At 43.3% G+C, this 19,387-nt stretch overlaps 1 protein-coding gene across 4 annotated transcripts in view; it reads left to right on the top strand.

Annotated features, from left to right (window-relative positions):
* LOC137346261 (E3 ubiquitin-protein ligase RING2-A-like) overlaps window positions 1–16,811 on the top strand; it is a 29,897-nt gene extending 13,086 nt beyond the window's left edge. For 3 of the 4 annotated variants that reach the window (XM_068009722.1, XM_068009720.1, XM_068009721.1), the window contains exons 3-7: window positions 279–439; window positions 8,837–9,052; window positions 11,337–11,627; window positions 14,087–14,258; window positions 15,616–16,811. In XM_068009722.1, coding sequence (XP_067865823.1) covers window positions 279–439; window positions 8,837–9,052; window positions 11,337–11,627; window positions 14,087–14,258; window positions 15,616–15,717 — 942 coding nt within the window. In that variant the 3' untranslated portion in view covers window positions 15,718–16,811. Of the gene's footprint in view, window positions 1–278; window positions 440–479; window positions 587–8,836; window positions 9,053–11,336; window positions 11,628–14,086; window positions 14,259–15,615 lie in introns of those variants that run through there. The other variant, XM_068009723.1, reaches the window with a different exon arrangement.
* The last annotated feature ends 2,576 nt before the right edge of the window (window positions 16,812–19,387 follow it).

Below are 19,387 nucleotides of genomic sequence, written 5' to 3'. Positions count from 1 at the left end.
GGGCAACTAGGGGTGGACAATATATACAGTCTTTATACTCTTGCCCAAGTTCAAAGAATAAATTAAAAAAATAATAGTTTTTGTGCTTGGGCATTTATTGCTCAGAGTGAGTGCTGATTGGTCAGTGGTCTTTGGTAAAACTCCACAAACAAATTTCCAGCCAAGTGGACCCAAATGACAATAATTCACCTGATACACCACTCGTCTTTTTTTTTGCAAATATAATGGCTGCAGAAAGTTGGCCTGTTACCGTGTGACCACCTTGTCTTTTCTTTCAGGAGGCAATTATGGATGGGACGGAGATCGCAGTGTCGCCGCGGAGCTTGCACAGTGAGCTGATGTGCCCCATCTGCTTGGACATGTTAAAGAACACCATGACGACAAAGGAGTGTTTACACCGCTTCTGCTCAGACTGTATCGTCACCGCACTCCGCAGTGGGTAGGGAACAGTTGGGTGCTGCTACTCATGCTTGTGTGTGTGAGAGAAAACGACTAATGTATATAAGCTCTCAGGTGGCTTGATGGTCAGATGCACCTTTGTCAGATGTCTGCAGAGGCTGAGAGGCCAGTCTGCTAAGTGTGCCAGGTATTTAATGAATGGGGAGCAGTGAGCTGCTGATTAGTGTGTGGTGTTACAGATTTCAGATCAGTAGTTCGGTGCCACAGGTCACTCCTGTAAGTGGATCTTTACTGTCCAATATCTAGTTCTGCCATAAAGCAACATGCTGGTTTTATCACTAAATACCATTTCTAGTCAGACTTCCTGAGAATCTGCAGTCCTCATGCTGAAGCAGCTCGCTCTCGGGGACTCGGACTGTAACAGTCTATAGGAGTTACAGCACCATCCAGGGGTAGCGATCCGCTACTACAGCAACCACTGTTATTCACAAATGCGAAGAGAGAGAGCATGTGAAAGAAGAACTTGTATTCTTTTACTGTAGTATGGTGCCTTTCACATCTTAAAGATACCCCAAAGCACTTTACACCTAAATACTTTTAAAGTATATCACTGATATATAGGTAATTACAGCAGCCATTTTGAGCATTGCAAGGTCTTCGAGACAGAAATGAGTTAAATGACGAGTTAATCTGCTTTGTTGTTGGCTGAGAGATCATTAACTAGGGCAGTGGGACAGTGCCCTGCACTTGATCAAATAATGCAATGGTTCCATAAGAATAGTTCTATTCTTATCTATCTAATTGTATCCAGAGTATCACTGCAGTGACTTCTCTTCCTGCTCCGTACTGTTACCTCTAGTGTCTCCCCAGGATCTATCCTTGGCCCCTCCTATTTCTCATCTTCATGCTGCCCCTCGGCAACATCAGCTGAAAGCATAACGTTTGTTTTCAAGTGTATGCTGATGACACCCAGCTCTACCTCACCACCACCTCTCTAAACTCCCCCACTGTTGCTAAATTATCAGACTGCTTATCTGACATCCAGTACTGGATAAGCAGAAATTTCCTTTAGTTCATTATTGGGAAGACTGAAGCCATTGTTCCGTAGCTTCCAGGCAACAGTCTGAGACTAACTCTGTCTGATCTCAACCTTGGTGTCATATTTGATCCTGAGATGAGCTTCTGCTGTAAATCTGTGCCATCACTAAGACCATCTTTTTCCACCTCCTTAACGTCTCCCGACTCCACCCCTGTCTCAGCTCATTTGCTGCTTAAACACTCATTCATGCCTTTGTTACCTCTAGACTTGACTATTCTAATGCACTCCTGGTTCGTCTCCCATATTCTACCCTCCATAAACTTGAGGTCATCCAAATCTCTGCTGTACATGTCTTAATTCGTACCATCCCATTCCCGTCATCCCTGTGCTCGATGATCTACACTGGCTCCCGGTCAAGAAGAGCCTTGATTTTAAAATTCTCATCCTTGTTTTCAAATCCCTCCATAGCCTACCCCCTCTCTACTTCTGAAATCTTCTCCAGACCCACAACCCTCAGATATCTGCGCCCCTCTAACTCTTGAGCATCCCAGATTTTAATCACTCCACCATTGGTGTCCGTGCCTTCGGTTGCTTAGGCCCTAACCTCTGGAATTCTCTCCCTGATCCCTCCACCCCTCTAGCTGTTTTCCTCCTTTTAGACACTCCTTAAAAGCTACCTCCTTGACTAAGCTTTTGGTCATCTGACCAAATATTCCCTTATGTGGTTCGGTGTCATTTTGTAAAATGCTACTGTGAAGCACCTTGTTTTCAGAGAAGCACAGAATTGTTACAGCACAGAAGGAGGCCATTTGGCCCATCTTGTTTACGCCGGCTCTCCGAATGAGCAATTCATCTCGTGTCATTTCCCACATTCTCTGCGTAACCCTGCACATTCTTCCTTTCCAGATAACGGTCTAATTGCCTTCTGAATGCCTCGATTGAACCTGCCTTTACACTCAGGCAGTGCATTCCAGACCTTAAACACTCGCTGTGTGAAAAATAGTTTTCCTCATGTCGCTTTTGCTTCTTTTGCTAATTACTTCTCGAACCTTTCACAAGTGGGCACAGTTTCTCTCTATCTACTCTGTCCAGACCCCTCATAATTTTGAATACCTCTGTCAAGTCACCTCTCAGGCTTCTCTTCTCCAAGGAAAACAGTCCTAACTTCTCCAGTCTGTCTTCATAACTGAAGTTCCTCATCCCTGGAACCATTCTTGTGAATCTTTTCTGCACCCTCTCCAATGCCCTCACATCTTTTCTAAAGTCCAGCGCCCAGAACTGGCTGCAGTACTCTAGCTGCGGCCGAACTAGTGTCTTATACAAGTTCAACATAACCTCCCCGAAATGCTCCCCCAATGACACTTCTACCACTTGTCCAGCTGTGTAAATATTTGTTGTTGTTGCATGGGATCACTTCATGTCCACCTGAAGAGCTAGACAGGGCCTTGGTTCAAAAGTCTTATCTGAACATCACCTCCGGCATTGCTGTACTGCATTGAACTGTCAACCTAAATTGTGCTTGGGGTGAGTGAGCCCATGATTATCTGCCTCAGATGATTTACTATTAGTCTGCCATGAGTAACCTTGTCAAAAGCCTTGCTAAAATCTACGTAGACTACATCAAATGTATTATCCTCATTGTTACTTCCTCAAAAATTTCAATCAAGTTCATCAGACACGACATTTCCTTAACAAATCCATGCTGACTATCCTTGATTAATCCATGCCTCTCTAATTGAAGATTTAAATCATCTCTCAAGATTTTTCCCAATAATTTGCCCACGACCAAGGTTGGGCTGAGTGGCCTGTAATTGATAGGGCTACTCCTCCCTCCCTCCCCTTTTTAAACAACAGTACAATGTTAGCAGTTCTCCGCCACCACGGCTGTAGCCAGACAGGATTGGAAAATGATGGTCAGAGCCTCCACTATTTCTTACCTTGCTTCGCTTAGCAGCGTGGGGTACATTTAATCCGAGTGTGGTGATTTATCCACTTTCAAGCATGCTAAACCCCTTAATATTTCCTCCCACACTATCCCATTCAATGTTTCCCACTGTTCCTTAACTACAATATCTGCTTCGTCCTCTTGTGAAGACAGACGCAAAGCATTCTTTAAGAACCATGCCGACATCTTGCACCTCAAATCATATTATCTTTTTTGGTCTCTAACTGGCCCTACTCTTTAGTATCCTCTTGCTCTTTCATAAATACACAAACATCTTTGGGTTTTCCTTGATTTTACTTGACAATATTTTTTCATGACCTCTCTTTGCTTTCTTGATTACCTTTTTAATTTCACCCCTGCACTTTCTATGCTCCTCTAGGCTTTCTGCAGTAGCAGTATTGAGCTCTCCGTATACACCATAGGTTTTTTTTGCCTTATCCTACCCGGTATGCTTTCTCTAATTCGTGAGAGGGAGTTGGTGGGGGTGGGGGGGGAGGTCTAGATTTGTGAGTCCCGCCCTTTTTCTTTGTGGGAACATATTTAGTCTGAACCCTCTGTCTCCTCCATCAATGCCTCCCATTGCTCTGACACTGATTTACTCTTAAGTAGCTGTTTGCACTTTTTGCCAGATCACATCTGAGTTTATTAAAATTGGCCTTTCCCCAATTTAAACGTTTTATTCTTGTTCTATCTTTATCCTTTTCATAACTACTCTAAATCTAACTGAATTATGATCACTACTACCAAAATACTCTCCTGCTGATGCCACATCCACTTGCCCTGATTCATTCCCTAAAACTAAGTCCAAAACTGTCCCTTCTATTGTTGGGCTTGCTATGTACTAGCCAAAAATGTTATGAATACATTTTAAGAATTCTGCATCCTCCATACTCTGTATTGCTCTGTTGAGAGTACAGAGGAGATTTACAAGAATGTTGCCAGGGCTTGAAAGTTGCAGCTATGAGAAAAGATTGGGTCAGCTAGGGTTGTTTTCCTTAGAACAGAGGAGGCTGAGGGGTGACTTAATTGAGGTGTACAAAATTATGAGGGGCTGAGATAAAGTAGACAAAATGGACCTGTTTCCCCTAGCAAAGAGGTCAATTACCAGGGGGCACAGATTTAAGGTGATTGATAGGATTAGAGGGGACGTGATGGGTGTCTGAAATTCAGTGCCAGGAACGGTGGTGGAGGCAGAAACCCTCTTTTCTTTTAAAAGGTACTTGGGCATGCACCTGAAGTGCTGTAACCTGCAAGGCTATGGACCAGGTGCTGAAAGGTGGGATTAGATTGGGCGGCCAAATTTTTCGGCTGATGCAGACACGATGGGCTGAATGGCCTCTGCTGTAATCTTTCTACGGTTCATACATTTTACACTTTTATTACCTTTTATTCCAGTTATCATTAGGGTAGTTGAAATATGCTACTATTACTACCCTATTCCTGCACTTCTCAGCAGTTTTCCAACATATGTGCACTTCTATCTCCCTCTGACTATTTGCAGGTCTATAGTATGCTTCCAGCTGTGTGATTGCCCCTTTTTTTGTTCTTCAGTTCAACCCACATGGCCTCATTTGATCTTTCTAGCTCATCATTCCTCCCTACAACAGTGATTGTTTTTTTAACCAATATTATGACCCCCATCTCCTTTTTATCCCCCTCTCCATCCCATCTGAAAGCCAGGAATGTTGAATTGCCATTCCTGTCCTCCTTTGAGCTATGTTTCAATTGTAGCTATCATACTTCCAAGTGTCTATCTGTGCTCTCAGCTCATCTGCCTTAGTCACTAGACTCCTTGTGGTGAAGTATATACCACTAATCACTGAACAATGCCTTTGTTGTCTATCATCTTTCCTTTGATTCCTCGACCTTCTATACTCACTTATTAATTTTCTGCCTTCTACTTCCAGTTTTGCTTTTTCTGAATCGACTCAGGTTCCCATCCCCTTGCCAAACTCTCCCCAACAGCCTGAACAAACTGTCACAGTCCCATTGAGATGCAACCTGCCTGGCCTATACAGGTGTCCCCCCCTCCCTCCCCCATCCTCCCAAAAAATAGTCCCAGTGCCCTAGGAATCTAAAGCCCTCCCTCCTGCACCATTTCTCCAGCTATGCATTCAGCTACACTGTCCTATTTCTGTGCTCACTAGCATGTGGCACTGGGAGTATTCTGTAGATTACTACCTCTGAGTTCCTATGTTTTAATTCCTTTCCTAGCTCCTTGAAAACTGCCTGCATAACATCATCCCTTTTTCTACATAAGTCATTGTCCTGCTTGACTGTCCGGCGGTTGCCCAATTTTTCTCTGCCTGCACACCCATAAGCTGTGCATGACTGGATCCATGCCGCTATCCATGTGGCTCTCGGCCTCGTGGCTATGTCGCTGTGACACCAACTGCTGCTCAAGCTCCGAAACCCAGAGCTTGACAACACTCACTGCATACGTGGTTGTCTATGACACTAGAACTGTCCTGGAATTCCCACATGGATCAGGATATGTCTTCCACAGGACTGAGATGCCCTGACATTCCTCTCTTTATTAGGCTTACTAAACGTAACAGAAGTAAACTAAAGACTTATTAAAGACTTATTTTTTAAAAAACTCACCATCTACTTGCCAATCAGCACCTTCTCTTGTGCTGACGACTCTTTTTAGATTATTTTAACCAGTTCCCTAACGCATACTGTTTGGGCTCCGGCTGCTCTTCTGTTCCTCTCCCAAGCTCCTTCAGGTCCACGTTGCTTACCTCCTGTCTGTCCGATTCCAGATGTCTTAGATGTTAATTTGATGAAAAATTTGGAATCCTTTTCTGTTACTATCCCTCTTTATTTAATTTTAATTTTATTTCCCGAGATCTCCTTAATTAAACATTGATCATAATTATATGATAAATTATACAATATAGGTTGTATAAAATATGTTAAAGTTTGTGTTTAATTAAATTGACTTACTTTTTGTTTATATTCTAATTAAATAATCTAGCTTACTTTGTAGGTTGATTGAATTAAATTAAGTGTTACCTGTGGGCCTGCCCTCCGCCACGTCTCCTTTATGCTGTGACGTCACTATGCTTTTTTTTGCTCCTCGTGTCATTCACAGACCCACAGGCAGAGCCTTTGCTGGGTCTGTCCTGCTGGTGGGACAGAACATGCCCAGGGATGGTGATGGTGGTGTCTGGGACATTGGCTGTAAGGTATGATTCTGTGAGTATGACTATGTCAGGCTGTTGCTTGACTTGTCTGTGGGACAACTCTCCCAACTTTGGCACAAGCCCCCCAGACCTTGGTAAGGAGGACCTAGCAGGGTTGTGTGTGCCATTGTTGTTTCCGGTGTCCAAGTCGATGCCAGGTGGTCCATCTGGTTTTATTCCTTTTTAACTTTTCTGTAGCAGTTTGGTGTAACTGAGTGGCTTACTAGGCAATTTCAGAGGCAGTTAAGAGTCAGCCACATTGCTGTGGGTCTGGAGTCACATGTAGTTCAGACTAGATAAGGACGGCAAGTTTCCTTCCCAGCGGTATACAGTCAGGAGGGAGCTACCCTGGGAGTCCTCAACGTTGACTCCGGACCCCAGGAAGTCTCATGGCATCAAGTCAAACGTGAGCAAGGAAACCTACTGATTGCCATCTACTGCCCTCCGTCAGTTGATGAATCAGTGCTTCTCCTTGTTGAACAACACTTGAAGGCAGTACTGAGGGTAACAAGGGCACAGGATGTACTCTGGGTGGGGGATTTCAATGTCCATCACCAAGAGTGGCTCCATAGCACCACTACTGACAGAGCTGGCCGAGTCCTGAAGGACGTATCTGCCAGACAGGGCCTGTGGTAGGTAGTGAGGGAGCCAACAAGAGGAAAAAAACCTACTAGACCTTGTCCTCACCAGTCTTATCTGTTGCAGATGCATCTGTTCATGACCGTATTGGTAGGAGTGAACACTGCACAGTCCTTGTGAAGACAAAATCCCGTCTTCACGCTGAGCATACTGTCCATCGTGTTTTGTGTCACTATTGCCGTGTTACATGGGATAGATTCAGAACAGATCTGGCAGCTCAAATCTGGGCATCTATGAGGCGCTGTGGGCCATCAGCAGCAGTAGAATTGTATTCAACCACAATCTGTAACCTCATGGCCCAGCATATCCCTCATTCTACCATTACCATCAAGCCAAGGGATCAACCGTGGTTCAGTAATGGCTGCAGGAAAGCATGCCGGGAGCAGCACCAGGCATACCTAAAAATGAGATGTCAAGCTGGTGAAGCTACAACACAGGACTACATGCATGCCAAACAGCGGAAGCAGCGTGCGATAGACAAAGTTAAGCAATCCTACAACTGATGGATCAGATCTAAGCTCTGCAGTTCTGTCACATCCAGTTGTGAATGGTGGTAGACAATTAAACAACTAACAGGAGCAGACTTCACATATATCCCCATCCTCAGTGATGGGGGAGCCCAGCACATCAGTGCAAAAGACTAGGCTGAAGCATTTGCAACAATCTTCAGCCAGAAGTGCCGCGTAGATGATCCATTTCTGCCTCCTCGGGTCATGTAAAGGGTGATCAAATGTAGCGTAGATCCCCTCCTACTCTCCCAGCAATGTGCCTCAGCCACTCGAAGTGGATGCCTTACAGCAACACTGGCATTATTCCATTTCCCAAACTGGCTATCCTTTAATCTTTGAGATTGTCAGGTAGAGGCAGGTTAATATTTTGGGCCCATTCTCATTAAGAACCAGATTTGAGACTTGACGAGATTCATTTCTTGTGAAATCAAAGCGAAATATGGCGGATACTGGAAATCTGAAATAAAAACAAAAAGTGCTGGAAATACTCAGCAGGTCTAGCAGCATCTGTGGAGAGGGAAACAACGTTAAAGTTTCAACTTGATGACCTTGTTCTGATGAAAGGTCATCGACCTGAAATGTTAACTGTGTTTTTCTCTCCCCACAGATGCTGCCAGACCAACTGAGTATTTCCATCATTTTGTTTTTATTTCATTTCTTGTGAGGTATTTTCACTCCATAGTTTGGACAGGATTAGGACCCAGGTGAAAGGCCAGTAACTAACGTATTGCCCTGTTTAGCTTCCTGACCTTAGTGTGTTTAAACGTTCATTTTTTTTCCTCTGTCCACATTTATTAACAAGTGACTTCTTCCCCTTCCCCGATTTTAGGTTCTCCTGCGATTGTGCACCCAACAGATAACTGAGAGGGTGAGCAGTTGACTAGTTCCCGGTATCTATTATGTTGTTTATCTGTGTTCTCATATTCTGGTTTTTGCAATAGAGTCATCTTAGCCTGGGATCTCTGCTGAGCTAAGGTGCTGTCCTTCCAGGCTGGCCTATTTCACTTGTCCTAACTGAAGAGTTCAGACTATGACTTGTTCTAATACTGTGTCTGCTGGCATGTGGTTATCTGCTGGACTAACAAGATAATATTTTTGGCTATTTTTTTTTTTTTAGTAACAAAGAATGTCCCACGTGTCGAAAGAAACTGGTCTCTAAACGATCACTCCGACCAGATCCAAATTTTGACGCGCTGATCTGTAAAATATATCCGAGCAGGGATGAATACGAAGCACATCAAGACCGTGTGCTGGCACGATTGAGCAGGCTCCATAACCAACAGGCCCTAAGCAGCAGCATTGAGGAAGGACTGAAAATGCAGGCCATGCACAGGTAAGAGGGATTTGTCCTGAATGGCAGGCAGTTCTTTCCCACAACTTCACATCTGAATCTGTTCAATCAGGTTTCTGCTCCTGCCACAGCACTGAAATGGCCCTCATCAAAGTCACAAATGAAGTCTTGTGTGACTGTGGTAAATTATCCCTCTTCACCCTTGTTGACCTGTGTGCAGCCTTTGATTTGGTTGACGATGCCATCCTCCTCCATTACTTCTCTGTTGTCCAGCTGTGTGAGACTGCACTCGCCTGATTCCATTCCTATCTGTCCAGTCGTAGCTAGAGAATCTCCTGCAATGGCTTCTCTTCCCCCTCCTGCACCCTTATGGTTGGTAGTTCCCAAGAATCTATCCTTGGCTCTATCCTATAGCTCATCTATGCCCATCGACAAAATCAGCTGGAAATACAATGTAAGGTTCGACATGTGCACTGATGGCACCCAGCTCTACCTCACCACCAGCCCTCTTGACCCCTCCACTGCCTCTGATTTGTCACGCTGTTTGTCCGACATCCAGTATTGAATGAGCAGAAACTTCCTCTAGTTAAATATTGAGAAAACCCAAGGCAATAGCCAAAAACTCTGTTTCCTAGCCTCCAACATCATCTCCCATCCTGGCCACTGCCTGAGGCTGAACTAGACTGTTTGCAACCTCAGCAATAAATGCTGAGCTTTTGTCCCCATATCCTCTCCATCATCAAGGCTGCCTACTTCTACCTCCATAATATCGTCTGTCTCCACCCCTGCCTCAGCCCATCTGTTGCTGTAACTCTCATTCATGCTTCTGTTACCTCCAGACTCACCTAATCCAATGCTCACCTGGCTAGCCTCCCACTCTTCATAAATTTCAGCTCATACAAAACTGATGCTTGAGTCCTAACTCACAGCAAATCCTGCTCACTCATCACCCTGAGCCTGTTAACCTGCATTGACTTCCATTTCAGCAAAATCTCAAATTTAAAATTCTCAACCTGTGTTCAAATCCCTTCATGGCCATGCCCCCCTCCATATCTTTACAACCTTCTCCAGCCCTACAACCCTTCAGGATATCTGCGCTGCTCTAATTCTGGTCTCTTGCACATCTCATGTTTCCATTGGCCTTCCATTGACAGTCGTGGATTCAGTTGCTTAGGCCCTAAGCTTTGGAATTCTGTATGCCTTTATCTCTCCCTTTTAAGACACTCCTCAGACCTACCTGTTTTAATATTTTTTTATGTGGCTTTGTGTCAAATCTTGTGTGATTGCAGTCCTGTGAAGCGCCTTGGGATGCTTTCCTATATTAAAGGTGCTATATAAATGCAAGTTGTTGGTGCAAGTGTAGAAGAGGGGCCCTGTGTTCCAGGAAGTTCACAGGTAAAAGAAACAAACCAAGCATCATCTGTTAGAGGGTTATGAAAAGCAGGATATTTTGAAGTTTGCAGAAGATTATGAAAGACTCACAAGATATGAAAGGCTTGGGGTGGAATCTGAAAATTTAGGAGGTTAATTTTTCTGTTGTGGTTTAGGCCTTGAAATTGCATCTTGGGGTCGTTGTGTAAGAATGCTAATGTGGTGTTCTCAAGTTCCTATGCCTGCTATTTTAGTGGAGGTGCTAATCCTTATTTTAAATGTGTTAACACGTTTGTAAAAATAGAAGGGAATTTCTGACACACAGTGTTTGTGCATTATGTAATTTCACATCCATAGTATTTTCTGTGGGCATGATGCAGGACCTCCATGAAAATGACATTTCGTGCCCGAGGGCCTATAGTGATAATTTTCTCATCTTTCTTGAAGATGGGTGCCTCTTGCTACTTTCCAGTACCTCAGTCAATGGGCCAGTCTTGCTTGGAGACTTTTGACCGTCAGGGTTAATAGAATTATTAAATTCTGTTGATCTTTAGCCTTTGTTCATATGTACATTTTCCAGCTGGAATTGCTGGATAGTGATCAGTTGTGCAAACCCCTGGCTCTGTTTATCTCCTGCATACTTGAGAGGCATTAAAGCCAACTATAGTGCCTCTGTCCTGGCTGAGTAAAGCTAATCCAATACATTGACCAAACTTGGAGCCTTTCTGGTGCATGAGTTCGTTCTAACACTGCAAAGGTCCATTCACTGGCAGGAACTGTGGGACCTTACCAGATTACATTTGACAGCTAACTCAGATTCTTTATTGTAGGATTTTAGAGCACTATTCTCATGGTTGCCGGATGACTGCATTCATCCTCTATGTATCTGGAGGCACATACATTTTAAACATGCTCCCTCGCCCCCCCCCCCCCCCCCCCAATTTCCTCTTTGTAGAGCTCAGCGAGTAAGGAAGGCACAGCACGAATCAGACAATACCACTTTCAGTGGTGGGGAGGACAACTGTGACAGCCGCTCTCACGTCAGCAACGTGTCTACGCACAGCAATCAGGAGGCCGGTCCCAGCCGCAAGCGCTCCAAAGCTTCAGATGACTCCTGTCCCGATCTCGATAACTCACGGGAAGGGGCTGGAAGCCCAGATGTTGGGGTGGACTCCTGCAGTGAAATTGAGCTGGTCTTCAGACCTCATCCAGTGTTGGTGGAAAAAGATGAATATTCGCAAACAAGGTATGGGGAGCAGTCTTTGCAGATTAGTTAAAAGTGTTAAGTTCCAGTGCATATCTGTAAAGTATTGAAATCTCCAGCTGCTGGTTTTGGGTTTAATGTGCCAATGTGACAGCTTCTGCTGTGGCTCGATTGCCGCCTGCTGTTTCCAACCTGGCTGTGTTACAATCAGTTAAAATGATTGTGCATACTCTTCCTGACTGTAGATGAAGCTAGGAGGATGAGCAAGCCATTTTAATTGGGGTAACTTTGCTGAAGAAAAAGATAGATAAGAGAAAGAACTTGCATCATATAGCGGCTTTTACATCCTCAGGATATCTGAATGCGCTTCATAGTCAATGAATTACTATCACCGTTGTGTAAGCAAATGTGTCAACCTGTTCCACAAACAGCATTGAGATAATGCCCAGTTAATCCAGTTTGGTGTTAGCTGACTGCAGCCGGATGGAAATGTTGGCTAAGACGCCAGGAGAGCTCCCTGATCATCTCCAATGTGCCATGGGATCTTAGACATTTCCCTTATCTTTCAATGTCTCAACCTGAAAGGCAGCACCTCAGTGCTGTGATCAAGTCCTGGAGTGGAGCTTGAACCCACAGCCTTCTGGCTCGACAGCTAGAATTCTGCCACTGAGCAGAGCTAGGTTTCTTCCATCGATCCAGTTATCTCACTATGCTCCTGCTGTGTTGGAAGCCCCTTCGTCCTTGTAAAGTCCATTGTGCCTTTGGGAGGATGGATTCCAGTGGAATATGGGAGAAATTCTTTCTCTCTTGACCCGGTAGAACTCACCATTCTGTTGCGACTGTTTTCCAACTAATTTGAATTCTGCATCTAATCTGTATAATGGGGCAGACAGTTCTTATTCTTTAAAAAAAATGTATGTTCCTATTAGGGACAGTCATTCATGTGCCTCTCCACTGCTGATCAATCTGTTAGTGGGGGAATAATGGAATCATGCTGTGGTGTTGTATACTGGGAGCAATTAGAGGGGAGTGAATATGAAAAAGTGACTTAAAAATGGACTGACTTACTCTATAATCTCTGCATTGTGGAATTAATGATTTTATTGCCCCTTCCAACCCAATTGTTTATGGTTTTTAAAAAAATGTGATAAAACAGTGCGGAAATTCCCATCCCCAACCACTGTTCACTTTTCCCGTAACCTTTTAGGTTGCAGGCCTGCACCCTCCCTGTTGGGCGCGCGTTCTTTCAAAAAGCAGCTTGAGAAAAAGACTTGTATTTTTATCATGCTTTTCACAACCCCAGGACGTCCCTAAGCGCTTTGCAGCCAATTAAGTACTTTTTTGAAGTGTATATCTTTACATAGAATATATACAGCACAGAAACAGCCCATTTGGCCCCACCATGCCAGCGTTCATGCTCCACTCGCACCTCCTCTCATCCTTACTCATCTATCGGCATAACCTTCTATTCCCTGCTCCCTCGTGTGCTTATCTAGCTTTCCCTTTCATGCATCTATACTAGTTGACTCAACTCCTCCTTGTGGTAGCAAGTTCCATATTCTCACCACTCTCTGGGTAGAAAAATCTGTCTACTCTGTCAAAACCTTACGTTATTTTAAAGACCTCCTATAAGGCCGCCCCTCAGCCTTCACATTTCTAGAGAAAAGAGACCCAGCCTGTTCATCCCCTCCTGATAGATGTAATCTTGCAGTTTGGTATTATCTTTGTAAATCTTCTTTGCATCTGCTCCAGTGCCTCGATATTCTTTTTATAATCTGGTGACCACAGCTGTACACAGTACTCCAAATGTGGTCTAAACAAGATTCAATGCCAGTTTAGCATAACTTCTTTACTTTTCAATTCTATCCGTCTAGAAATAAACCCTACTGCTTGGTTTGCTTTCGTTATGGCCTTATTGAAATGCATCACAACGTTTAGTGATTTGTGTATTTGTACTCGTAGATTCCTTTGCTCCATTACCCCATTTAGATTCTTGTTTTCCAAGTAATATGTGACCACTTTATTTTTCTTACCAAAATGTAATTCCTCACACTTAGCTATGAAATTCATTTGCCAATTATATGCCCATGTCGTCTTGTAAATTGTTGCATTCCTCCTCAGTGTTGACTGAATCCTCCAGTTTGGAGTCGTCAGCAAATTTACAAATTGTGCTTTTGATTCCAAAGTCTAAATCATTGATATAAATTCTGAACAAGGGTAATGTAGCAAACGCAGCCAATTTTCACACTTCAAGCTTCACAAACAGCAGTGAGTTAAATGGCCAGATAATAGTTTTAGTGGTGTGGTTGCTGTTAAAAATCTAAGTGCTAAATAATTTTAGATTTTTCAAAATATCTCCTAATTACTTTGCCATGTATCAAATGAGTGATAGTTCTGCTCAGCTTTCATCTTTGAAGAAAATGGCTTATGAGTTTTATTTTTGCATTTCTTTTTCCTCTTCTGACCTAATTCTGAAACCATGGTGTGCTCTGATGGCTCAGATATGTGAAGACCACTGCAAATGCCACTGTGGACCATTTGTCCAAATACCTGGCATTAAGGATTGCCTTGGAGGAGCAGCAGAAAAGCATTGGGAACAACGCTGTCAGTCTGGAGGAAGTCAGTGAGAAGCAGTACACGATCTACATCACTACCTCGGGGGGCCAGTTTACGGTAGGTACAGACAGTTCATGTTTTCACCTGTTGTACACAGCTCGGTTGAAAGGTTCTTTCATCTTTCTCTGATGTTTCTGTTCCTCTTAGGTCCCACTTCTATCGACCTACATGCTTTTCCTCCTTGTATGATTACTGTGTAGAAATGGACTTTCATCATGCTGTGTCCTGCTGTAACTCGTTTTTTCCCTGGCCTTCAAAACTGCTGTCCTTACTTAACTTCATCTTTCCCTTTGTTCTACAGGCTTTAACATCAGATTTTGGCTTCACCTCACTACCTCCACTTTATTTATCTTGTCTTCTGTTTTCTACCTTGGTGGTGCCTTGGACTGGGGGCCTTGGCCTTTCTCTGAGGTTTCCCAACTAATAAAATGAAAGGAGGATTTACGACAGTGAAGTGTAGGAGAGAGAGGTTACAGTGTTCTAATGGTTGTGAGCACCAACCCATCCAGGGAACAACATGGAGGCAAATGTGTATGTGTCAAGAGCAGCACCCTCAGTAGGGACAGCATTATAACACATGCATGCTGTACAGCTGCCGCTCTCTCTCATTTTTTTCTTCTTTATCTTCTCTCTGCTCCCTTCAAAAGGTGCTGATTACCTTCGGTTACTTTGCCCAAGTGGCCATTTTTCATTTGTGAGCTGGTGTGGTGAATTTGGCAGGTGTCTTATAAGCTCAGTTTTAAAATTCTCATCCTGGTTCAAATGCCTTCATGGCCATGTCGCTCCCCTGTTGTAACCTCCTACGGCACTCTGAGATCTCCGTGTTCCTCCAATTCTGGCTTCTTGCGCATCCTGATTTTAATTGCTCCACTGTTAACAGCTGTGTCTGAGCACATGGGCCTTTGGCTCTGGAATTCCCACCCTAAACTCATCAGCTTCTCCACCTCTCTCTCCTCTTAAGACACTCCTTAAAACCTACCTTGTGTCACCTGTCGTAACATCTCCCTTTGTGGCTTAGTGTCAGATATTGTTTGTTTACGTTTCCTTGAAGCACCTTGGGATATTTTTGCTGCATTAAGGGTGTGATATAAAAGCAAGTTGTTGCTGCATTAGAGCTAAACAGCATCCTGATCTTGACCAGAGGCCACAGATACACTGAGATGTCCCTGGCTATAGTTTGGGATTTGGCACGACGACTCTTTTCTCCTGCCCCACCCCCTAGCCTCATGTAAATTGCAGCACCCTAGGTGCGATCAGCTAACTCAACACAGAATGAACCTCAGACCTTAATGTGCAGATTTGATTCATTGCTGCAATAGGCAGTCCGTTTCAACAAACTGCTATGGTATTCCCCAGGAAACCTTCTCAGTAGGAAGTATCTTTGTTTAATTATGTCTTTGAATTTTTTGTGCAGACATTGAATGGATCACTGACGCTGGAATTGGTGAATGAGAAATATTGGAAAGTCAGCAAGCCTCTTGAGCTGTACTACGCCCCCACCAAGGAACAGAAATAGTGATGGAGGGAAAAGGACCAAAAAAACAATTGCTATCTGCTTGCTTATTCCTTCCATCTAGTCGCCACAATAAGACTGCCACAGCTTTTTGGCTTTGAAGAGTGTGGAAGGGACTGTGCTGAATCCCAGGAGAGAAGGACCAGCTGGAAATGTTTGGGTCTTTGCAAGACCAATGCAAGGACATTACTTCAGTTTGGGTTGGGGAATAGAATAAATCTGAACTGTTACATACCATTGCTCCTGTGTCCACTAGTACTGGGTGCGAGTGTGTGTTTTGAGTTCAGGATCACATTTTGAGGTTTGACCTTTGCATTGTCATCTATCGACCATCTCGGTTAATGAGTGGGTGCTCGTGGAGCCTCGTGGGCGCAGTGCTTGTTTCCCTTGGGTAGAGGGATACTTCTCACATATGACTCGCATCATCCAGTAACTGAAGCTGAACACAGAAGCTGCACATTACTGACAGTGTGTATTCTTTTCCTCCTCGCAGCTGGTGTGGGTTCAGTGAGGTGGTGGGGTGAAGAAACAAGGAATCTGATTCTTTTAACCATCTAACATTTACAGCCCCCAAAGTGATTTTCATACCAGGTTTTGATGTTTGCATTTTCCCCCCTCTAGTCTTACCCTGTTTTTCCGCTTTCTGCTTTTTATTTTGACAGCTGATCTCATTTTAATCCCTTCACTGAGAATAAACCTGGACTTGTAGGTTTGAATAAAGTGCCTGTGCCACTTGGCCTAAACGTTTGATTCCCATTATACACCTGCCTCTAGTTTTCTGTTTTCACTTTTTTTTGTTGTGTTTGAAGAGGAGTATGTTGGAGAACAGAAGTTAGCTGCTTTACGTAACCTGTTTTGAGATTTGAGACTGAATTGCTAGATTTCTTGTCAGATCACCCAATTTGCCTGATGCGTTGGAATTGAAAATCTACTTATTAAGCGAGCTTTCTTATCTGTAGCAGTGCGGACATTTTTAATGTTACTTGTGTTGTGAGTTTGATATCGTGTGATGAGAGGAATTTTTTTTTCATATCCAGAGATGAAATCTGTTGGGTGAGTTTTGTTTTAATAGAAAAAGAAATAATACACTGACAGCATTCATTCTCCTGCATATTTTTTCTTCTTCCTCTTCTGAAACCATTGGCTCTTTAGAGTGTCCATCATCTTTCAATACTTCGCCCCATATGTTCACGTATGTAAATGTGTGTGTGTGTGTGTGTGTGTGTGTCACAGAGAGCCTTGACCACCTGTGTTGGCGGACTATTTGACTGCACCAGCATTGCAGTTGAACCCAAACTCTTTGCTCGCACTCTTGCAGTGGAGGATAGTGATCAAGAACAGGATCCCTTGCCATTTCTCCCTTTTTCTAATCCAAGGCCACTGTGGCCAATCGCAGGCTCATCACTGTCTTCTTGGCAGAGATTTGATAGAGTAGTAGAGAACAAAGATCAAGTGTGGCTTTGTTACGAATAAACTTGCTGATCCATACACTTGATCTTGACTGGGAGATTGTTGTCGTATGCAGATTGTGATATCACTTTACTTCACAGAGTAGTTACTCTTTTTTAAAAAAAAAATACATGTACTACATGCAATAGATTGGGTTGGACTGTGATGCAATATACCTGAATGGGGTTGGATGAAATTTAGTGCTATGATTTATAAGATTAAAACTTGTGAAGTTGCACCTTTGAAACGTATTTTACATAGTTCAGAAGAAAAAAAAAGATTGTATACAAGTGCAGTTAGTGCAGTTTAATTGATTGAATAAGAGGCATAATATAGGAAGTTAGTGAGTGGGGACTTTACAATGGCATCTTGAAAAGACACAATGCGCCTAAAGCATGATTGGTACCAGTGTATTCAGGGCTTTGGACCCGGTGCAATAAGCAAGGAGCTGTTGGCATAGTAGATTAACAAGTTACCAGAGGCCCAGTTATAGATGGCAACCCACTTGGATTCCCAGTTCATTTTGACCAATGCCCACACAAGCAGGTGCTGCACAAACTGGTATAATAAAGATTGGAATTGAGATCTTAGAATAGTACCTCTGATCATGGTGAGGCAAAACTACACTTAAGACATTGCATGTTATATCAGAATGTGTATTGTGCAGGAATATAATGTATCTTGTATCAAACAGGTACTCCACTTACCCGCTGTTGGTAGCTTGCTGTTGAGTACCATTTATCAACTGAGCATATTCTGTTTGATATGGTTTTACAGTGTAGTATTTGGGGTGATCATACTTGATCTACAGCCCAAGTCACGTACATGTGGCGAGAGAGCCTAGTCTCCAGGATGGATGATGTAGCTTAGGAGAACTCAGAGGGAACAGTGTAGTTATAGCAGAATGGGCAAGTGTATTTGCTGGATTGCAAATTGTCCTTTGGCTCTAGCCTGTCCATGGGCTGAAAGTTTCATCTTAAGTGAGTTGAGTCTGTGCATTGTTAAATGAGGTTTATTAGTGACGTGAATCCATGCCAAAAAAGTGCTCTGCATTCTGCACTTACTCAAGAGACCACAGGAACTCAAATGAATCATTTTGGAGGAGCTACAGTATTTGTGAGGAGTACAATCAGCACCCATCTCCAATTGTGCTCGAATTTAAAGAGGGAGCTGAATGAGTGGTTTTCCAGTTACAGAACAAACTGCAGATAGAGTATTTGGGCCCATTTAGTCCAGTAAGGCTGAGAAATGATTCAGGGTGTTTTGGCAATGTTGAATGACTGATATCATTCAGTCCCCAGGAGCTGGAGTGTGGTGTGGCCTGGAATCTCCTCCACCCTTTCCAAGGCCTTGGTATCCTTCCGAAAGTGTGATGCCCAGAGTTGGACACAGTGCTCCAGCTAGGAGCTAACCAGTGATTTAAAAAGATTTAGCATAACTTCCTTGATTTTATATTCTATGCTGCTATTAATAAAGCCTATGTATCACATACTTTTCTAACAGACTTGGCCTGTAACCTTCAGAGGGTTTGTGTATGTGAACCCCTAGCTCTATCTATCCATGATGATCTGCATTTTTTGGTCTTGGCTTCACACTCCTAAATTTTTTAATTTACATAAATAAAAAATACATTCAAGGTCCTATGCTCAGTTTATCAGATCCTCAACATTGGATGCACCTCATGGTTTCAGTATTTGAATATTTGCACTAAATATATTTGTTATATCTGCTGCTGGAGGCTTGGCACTACACCATCCAATGTTTATTATCTCGGGCTGCCTGTTAAGGGCATTTTAGATTTTTTAAGACTGTCTTCAACTTTCTACCACCCATTGTACGTTTGAACACTGGGCTAGATCACAAGAAAGGTATGTTTGGAAGGGAAAGAGGTGGCAGAACAATTGGAATGTCATCCTTCACATTCCCCAAACTAGCATTAAATATTGCTTGCCTGCTATGTCTGGACCAAAATCATATTGTCAAGGCTTTCCTTTGTTGCTTTGGTAGTGATTTTCCCAAATTCCAATGATCTGAAAGTTTTCTGTCTGTGTTGGGAATGGGTTTATGGGAAATGATTGAGATTGGTTATGCCAGTTTTGTAATCTGGTTAGTGAGCAGAGAGGACCATTGATTAAAGTTGTTGTTGAAACACATGACTGGCTGGTCGTTGTAGCTATGCAAGCGTGTTTGAAAAGAAAAAAAGAATTGTGCTGTAGATGTCATG

The sequence above is a fragment of the Heterodontus francisci genome, chromosome 29 (genome assembly GCF_036365525.1).
Source record: "Heterodontus francisci isolate sHetFra1 chromosome 29, sHetFra1.hap1, whole genome shotgun sequence".
In the NCBI taxonomy this organism is placed as follows: domain Eukaryota; kingdom Metazoa; phylum Chordata; class Chondrichthyes; order Heterodontiformes; family Heterodontidae; genus Heterodontus; species Heterodontus francisci.
Note: the sequence above shows the minus strand (reverse complement) of the source record. Positions and strands in the feature narration are given on the sequence as shown.